The 8,075-nt window shown below is 40.9% G+C and overlaps 1 protein-coding gene and 1 long non-coding RNA gene across 2 annotated transcripts in view; both read left to right on the top strand.

Annotated features, from left to right (window-relative positions):
• Positions 1-268: 268 nt before the first annotated feature.
• On the top strand, positions 269-1,695 carry LOC101854443. Its single transcript, XR_220979.3, has 2 exons — positions 269-631; positions 1,585-1,695. It is a non-coding gene; the product is annotated as an uncharacterized LOC101854443 (long non-coding RNA).
• A 1,532-nt stretch (positions 1,696-3,227) lies between these two features.
• The window catches only part of LOC106013189, a 21,429-nt gene continuing 16,581 nt past the window's right edge, over positions 3,228-8,075 (top strand). The window contains exon 1 of the mRNA XM_013088239.2: positions 3,228-5,566. Within this exon, the coding sequence (XP_012943693.1) occupies positions 5,517-5,566 (50 nt within the window). The 5' untranslated portion in view covers positions 3,228-5,516. The remainder of the gene's footprint in view (positions 5,567-8,075) is intronic.

Here is an 8,075-nt window from a genome sequence, read left to right as displayed (position 1 = left end):
CTTCCTTTTTTAAAATGCAAATCAAAGCAAATTACTCTGTAAAATGTCAACAATGAAAGTTCTTTCGTAAAAAACAATTGAAAACATATTTAATTAAAGTGTTCACTAAGACTAAGATTAAAGATAGGTGCATCTCTGGACTGTTGTGTTTGATAAAGAGGCTTTGGTACCCTAAAAATAGGATACATGTGTCTTTCAGCCTTTACGTGAACAAAACGCTCTATATACTCTGGAAAATGAGCTGTCCTAGTTTACACAAGTTTGGTTCAACGAAGCTTAAGCTCTTTAACCCTGATTTGGCCTACTGCAATGTACAGGGTGGGTATTTCCCGACCCCCACCCCAGGGCTATCCGAATTTGAGAGCCACAATGCAATTTTATTTTTATATTACGCCATTTCACTTGTAGAATCTAGCCTAGTCTCAAACCCAAAGTTTTAAGGCGCGATTATATGAATCTATTCGCTCACATCCGGTACGGCTTTCTTTAACGTTTGGTATTTTGCATTTTTAATTTAAAGTCACTTTTTCCAAACAAGTCGTGGACTCCGACAACGAAATCAAACGTTGGGTCTACCGGATAGATCTAATAGCAGCTGTACACGGATAGGATTGCCGAGAATAAATGACAGGTAGGCCTATAATGTCAAGATCTTCGTTCATTTCAACGGGTGCAAAGGCTTTCCATCAAACTGCCATCTGTCATGACAAAAATGTCTCTGACCGGTTGAGGCTCTTCAAATTTAGCAGTTAACGGAGGGGTTTTCGATTACGGATCTAGAAAAAACAACGACTGATTTTCAGAATACACCCCAAAAGTCAAAATTCGGCTCAAAATTATGGAATTTGAGTTGTAGGCATTTTAAGCTTCCTCAGCCTCTCCTACAATTATTACATCACATTAGAACCCCCAAAAACAGTATTTTCCCCATACCGGGCATGTTTGTCACCGCCATTTCCTTATAAAGTCAGTATTTTATTTTTCTTTATCGGCCATTTTCTTAAAACGTGACTTTTCTTTATACTTTTTTGAATAACTCCACCATTTTTCATCCAATCTTCATGAAATTTTCATAGAATGAAGAGAAGATATAATGGTTCATTTCGTGTCTTAAGTTTTACCATGAACGTCAAGGTGGCAGACATACCAAATATTTTGGATTTGAGAATAATAGAAATAATTGTTGTTGAAACCTATTATATTTTGTTTTATTTTATTTAGATTTTGGTTTGCCGGACGGTCGGGGGGGGGGGGGTTTGTTTGTTTGTTGTTGTTGTTGTTGTTGTTGTTGTTGTTGTTGTTGTTGTTGTTGTTGTTGTTGTTGTTGTTGTTGTTGTTCGTTTTTTTTATTGGGGAAACCCCAGTATTTTTATCACATTCTATGATTCTTATAAACCCCCTTGTAAGCTCACATACTCATGCAACCATCCTGACACAAACAAACGCATGTGCACATAGCCACGTTGGAATACAAATACAATGTATAAACAGCTGACAATGTGAAGTTAACTGTGTTTGTAGTGAACATTAAATTTCTTCTGGCTGCTTGCTCTTACTGGTGGTACCTTTTCCATTGTGTTCCAGAAAATGAACTCTATGGGAATCACAAGATGGGGGAAAGCAACGATTACTCTACCATTGAAATGCCCTTGACCTTTGAGACATCTGCCTAAAGGTCACCACCAGCAATATCGGGTGAGCAGGGTGCAAGATGTCAGCTGACCCACCTGCCTGTCGGGCCCTCTGCTCGTGAAGACAACACAACGATGGCTTCTAATGGCGGGCGGTTAGGTTACCGGTTACTTATATTACTTACTTACTTGGTTTGAGAATAGGCATCACTACAGGCTGCCAAATGTCATAGCTGGTCCTCCCTCCTCTCCAGGATCTACGACAGGGTCTGCTTGATGATCGTGCCAGTTATCAGCTTGTTGGATTATATTCTTCTGGCTTTTACACACAGGTTGCTGTCTCTCCCCGGCCCTCTAGAGACACCAGCTTCCCTCCTTCTTTCCATCGCGTGTGATGTGGTGCCTTCATCTTCTCTGTGATCGTTGAACCATGCTGTCAATGCTGCCATGACTGCTGGTGGATCTACTAGAGGTCGCACAACTGCTCTACTTGTATATTTGCACTTTCTCGTGAACTGATAGGTCAAATTCCACTATATTAAATTGGTATGTTTTTTCATCAGAATTTGGCAAGGACTACGAATATTTGACATCACAATATTAATATTATACCATTTGAAAAAAAATGTGTTCGAGACAATTGACAATTCGTCTGGCTGAACTTGCTCCACAACACGAACTGGACTTGTCGGATTTTTTTTTTTTAATGGCCACCATAAAGCAAACTAGACGGACTCCCGTCAATGCCCTTCAACTGCAACGGCTGGACACCCGGACGCCCGACTTCGGTCTGAACACAAGCAAGTGGGACAGAGAACTGCACTTCGTGTGTGTGACGGGAGAGCTCGTACGTGCGTGTACGTGGATCTTTGCTCGGAATGTGCAGTTGTGTGAGAAGGACGGTGAAGAGAAAGACTTTGTGGAAGCAATAGGTACCTACGGGAGGAGATCAGATCAAAGGTGGGCCTACTACAGTGAAGACAAGCAAAAGCCGACCTCAGACTCAAAAAGGTGGTCAAGGAACAATACTACATGTACGGGCAAGTCATGGACGGGGTGTGATCTCGAGGGCAGTACGAACACTTCAAGGATGAAATGAACGACTGGTAAAAGTAAAGAATAGCCCTTACTTTGAACTGCTCGATCTAGTGAAAAATATCCAAGGTCACTATATTATGTATATGGCTTCGGTGACCTAGTGGTTGGGTTACCGTTCTCGTCATCAAGAGATTGCGGGTTCAGCGGTTCGAGCCTCAGCTCTGTCCTACGTTCTGTTCTTGGGAAAGGCACTTTATACGAAATTCCTATTTGGGCTCAGTCCTTTCGGAGAGGGACGTTAAACTCGGAGGTCCCGCCTCTACTTAAATAACCTAATAGTTTGTAGTGGGACAGAGAACTTAAACCATTTCACCATTTTCACCAAGGTCACCCCAGGGGATACAACGGGGTCGCAGCTATGTCTTACACAAACAGAAAACATTAGGCTGTGGTTACTGTGAAGCATGAAAACATTTCTTTAATCGAAAAAGACAAATGCATACCGTGAGCTCAAATGTCAGAGCATTTCTCTGGTAGGACTGCAATGAACGTAATCTAGTCTGCAAGTAATTAGACCAGAGTTCATAGAGAGGAGTATCACAACCATATTTATTATTATGCAGTGAGCCAAGGTTCAAAGTTCGATTACTACTCTGTATAGGCCTACGTGTATTTTCAATGAAGAATATCCACAAGGCTCATGAACGTTATGGTTAATAGGGTGATTTCCCTTTACTCTGGAAAATGTTTGCGTTGGTTTTTGCTCTGCTCTGAGCCCTGCCTGTGTATGGTTTAGAGCTTATTTTCTTTCAAAATACAAGACAAATTTATTCATTCTTCTTTCAAACTAACAGTGCTGTTAGATAAAAAGTTGTGAAAAAATATAGCAGAGACAAAGAGAAGACTCATCTTTCAGGTGAGGCCCCTTGGTGTCTGTGGTGTAGCAGTAAGTCTCTTTGGTATTGCACGCTGCAGACATGAGAGTTTGATTCCCGAGTGGGGAAGTTTTGGTTGTTGTTTTTTGTAATCCAGTACTTTCGTCTGTCTGCTGAGATGCTGTATTTACGGGTTGGCAGTTGGCTCTGACAGGCAGGGTCAGAGTTAGAACCTAGCGTGCTCTAGACACCCATTTTGTAATTTAACTAAACAAGATTACTGTACAGCAGTCAGAAAGAAAAATATGGTCACCGAAATGGCGTGGTTGTGGGGAGCAAAATGGCTTGGCAAGGAAAGAGTTACAATGGCGATATCTGCCTTTTGTATTCTTCTAGATTTGGTTCGAATATTCGTTTTCAGTATAGGCTGGTATGTAACTTGTGTGTGCTTTTTTGTTAACGCAACATCACTCGAAACCAAGCCCATTCCGTAAATGTTGTGAGGGGCTGGTTGAAGATTAATTAATACACGACATATTGCACTAGTATTACTTTCAGATCAGATTGCTTCTGGTACTACTAACTACTAAGTCCTCATAATATAGATGTATTGTGTCAACAACAGTATGCATCAACATGCTCAGGAATGTATATAAAAATTAAATTATATTAATTTCTATTTGAATGTCTGTCCCCGTCCACTCTGCGTGTGTGCAGAAGGACATACTGTTACCTCGATCAGTATCATTCTTCTCAGTATTGCGGACGACCCTGATTTGGACCTCCACTGAGATGTTCTTGATCTTGAGTTACTTGAATACTTACTTGAATACTTACTTGAATGCTTGAATGTAGAACTGGGGTGTTCGGAAGGCGGGGTGCTCCATACTTTCTCGCCCCTCTTCATAAGGGTCCATTTCAGTGTGGGCAGGCTGATTGTCTCCATCATCAGCTGGTTGTTGTTGTAGCGTCTGATTGGGTTACACAGGCTGCTCCTCCTACCCTCACAAGGCTGTACTCCTTTCTCAACCACAATCTCCATCGTGGACGATTCCTCTTCACGGCTGCTGGCTAGGTGATCTCGGACAAGGGTTATCACAGCTGAAGTCACTGAAGTTTAATTTTCAGTTATTCATTAGTTTCGTTTAGATATAATCTTGGGAAAGTCCGTCTTCTAAGACGCCATGGTGAACAAGTAAGGATTCCGTTCACAAGCAGTACGCACTGGTTTCAAAATGACTTGACAATCTCTTCTTTTGAGTCTGTTCATCGAACAGGTACCCAGCTAGTCATAATATATGTAAGGCTTCGAGATGTGTCCGGACTTCGTAGCGTGTCCATTTCCGGGATGCTCTCCGTAGCGTGTCCTTTTCCTTTTTATTGCAGTATTCCAAACTGACACCATACTGCCGCGAGTTGGGTGGGATGAGACCGCTATGACTGTTTCCCTTCTCCGTCGTCCCAGTGGTCAAGGTTACAGGACAGAGAGAATAGGGACTGGTCTGAAATCAGCGGTGTCTCCGACTTTTAGTTTGTACCTTGGTACGTGCTGACGGTGCACGTTAAATGTCCCCAAAGGATAGATCTAGTCTCTGGAAAAAGAAAGATGCTCTGTAAATAGCTTTGCAGTACTCTCTTGCAACAGGGGGGACACTCAGTCCCTGTTTGCCGCACTTACTTGGTTGGAGAATAGGCATCATTGCAGGCGGCACAATGCTATAGCTGCTCCTCCCTCCTCTCTGGGATCAATAAAAGGGTCTGCTTGCTGATCGCGCCAGTTATCAGCTGCTTGCCGTGCTGTGTTCATGTCATTAACATTCCTTGACACCGCAGAATCGTCAGTATTGGACGAGTTCGTGCCCGTGTCTAAATCTAAAGAAGCTGTTTGATTCTTTAAAAAGTGACTTGAGCTATAGCTCCAGTGTACAACTTGAGCACTGGATTGAAAGAGATAGCGCGGAATGTGGAAAAAATGGTGCACAGGATACATCTTATTATAATGGAGTTAAGCCCGTATGTGAGGTCAGTATACAAGTACCCATAAAATCTACAAAAATATGATTCAGACAAGAATTGTCACAAATGGTTACGGGGGCGTACTTCTATTTTCAAAGTGCAGAAACTACTTTTTGATTTTTCAGGTTTGATGGTTTTTCCTGTAAATCGAAGGTCTCAGATGTTTTCACTCAGTCATTAGCCGTTTCATATTGTACTGGGGACTACTTCCGTTATGGTGTGGTCATGTCCCCAACACGTTGAGTTCGTTTAGGTGAACAAACTCAAAAGAAAACAAAATTTTCATGGACATAAGATAAGATGAGATAAGAGAAGATAATACTTTATTATCCCAGAGAGAACTATTTCTTGGCTGTACAGGACCGTAAAAACACTTGCAGGTATACATAAACAATCATATTGGAGTCAGCACAGAATAAAAAAAGGATGAGACTTGGTAAAATTTCAAAAGATATTCTATAATACGTTCAACGTTTCGCCCCGACTCCGGGCTTCATAAGGAAGTCAGGAACATTTTTATAAATATTAGATCGAATGACTACACTAGCTATAGAAACCTAAGTGCGCACATCTACGCCACAATGCTAAACGGTGCGATCAACACAAATCGGAAGGCGAGAGAAAGGGAATACAATGGCAAGAAGTGGTATGGATAATATTATCATCATCTATTATATATTTGGCAACTTTGAAACACTTGTGTCACTTTTCCCATAAAACAGCTACTGAGTTGCACATTGGCAAGTACTTGCAAAAAGATAGATAGGTCCCCGTGACGGAGCCCGATTTTTTATTTATTCATTTCCTGAATTTAGACAAATATATTTGACACAGAGTTCTCGTCCTTCTTTGACCTTTGTGATTATTCCACTGAAAAACGTAACAAATCTCCGTAGCCTTCCTTCACAGCGGAAGTGCCGGAAGTGATATTTCGAGAGGGGCATTTTGTTTTGAGAGCATAGATCTAGACCTTGCAATTGTTTGCATCTCTCAAGATTTATTGTTCCATTCCAGTAGAGTGTAAATAAGTAAATATAGTAGGCCAATGACTTTCAGTTGATATTAATACACCGATCATTCCTTTCATCGACAGGGGGCCCAGCTAGTCTTAGTATAATGGAGCTAAGCCCGTTTGTGATGTCAGTACACAGGTGCCCATAAAAATCTACAAAAATATGATTCAATTAAGAATTGTTACGAGGGCATATTATTTTGAAAGTGCGGAAGCTGCCTTTTGATTTTTCAGGTTTGGTGGGGTTTTTCCTGTAAATCGAAGCTCTCAGATGTTTTCACTCTGTCATTAGCCATTTCATGTTTTACTGGGGACTACTTCCGTCATCAGGAACATTTTAAAAAATATTAGGTCTAATGACTACACTAGCTATAGAAACCAAAGTGCGCACATCTATGTCACAATGCTAGAAGGTGAGATAAACACAAATCGGAAAAAAGCCTAAGAAAGGGGGATGCAATTGCAAGAAGTGGTATGGATATATAAACTATAATATTATCTGTACCATCAAATCATATCAATAGAAATGTTATCTACTACGACATAGTAGTAGTAGTAGTAGTAGTAGTAGTAGTAGTAGTAGTAGTAGTAGTAGTAGTTGCTGTTGTAAAAGGAGAAGAAGGAGGAGAAGAAGAAACAGTGGCGTACATCTACATGTGGAAAGGAACTTTTTAAAACTTTAAATTCCCCACAGGTAGGAAACTCTGTTCCGCTCGAATCGAGCTCAAAGCTAAGGTAGAAAAGCAGAAGTCAACTCAGTCCGTATTTCTTCCACCCCGCTGTAAAGGCTATCCTCCTCCGCTTTTGTCAACCTCTGACATAGATGGACAAACTATCTTAATTATCACTATCAATTAGGCACTTCAGTGAACGTGCTCACCACAGCGAGATTCGACTTCGGAAAGTCCCATTGAGCTTTGTTTCCGGACATGACGTCTCGTTGTGTCAGTGGGTTTAAACTGTCCATACTTTTGTTTAATTTAGGGGACCAACATTCAAGTCCCATACATGTCTTCGAAGATCTTTGGGTGGTCTTCAAAATGTGTTTTTTTCCAGGTCGATGAGCGACTCACGAAGGTGTCGAGATATTTCAAGTTGAAAAATAGACACTTTAAAAGTACTTTATAACCATTGGTTTTTCTTAAATCTTCTCGTCATGTTTTTCAAGCTAACCTTGTTGATAAACCATTCTTTGTTCTTCCAGGAAGCGTTTAAATGATTATCGTAGAAGTCTTACCTTGACTAGCGTAGTCTTGCCCTTTTATCAACCAAATCCGCGAAAACCTGGCTGAACCCTTCTACCGTGACATCGCGCCGAGCCGTGACGTCACACATTTTTCTCTTTGAGCTTTTGGCTCCCTCTGTTCATTGTTTGAAATGTACAAGACACGAAAATACATCCCCGAGAGATTTTTTAACTTCAGTTTGAAAAGTTAATCAATTTTGGTTATCTATCTATCTATCTATCTATCTATCTATCTATCTATCTATCTATCTATCTAT

The sequence above is a fragment of the Aplysia californica genome, unplaced genomic scaffold, assembly GCF_000002075.1.
Source record: "Aplysia californica isolate F4 #8 unplaced genomic scaffold, AplCal3.0 scaffold00709, whole genome shotgun sequence".
Lineage (NCBI taxonomy): Eukaryota > Metazoa > Mollusca > Gastropoda > Aplysiida > Aplysiidae > Aplysia > Aplysia californica.
Note: the sequence above shows the minus strand (reverse complement) of the source record. Positions and strands in the feature narration are given on the sequence as shown.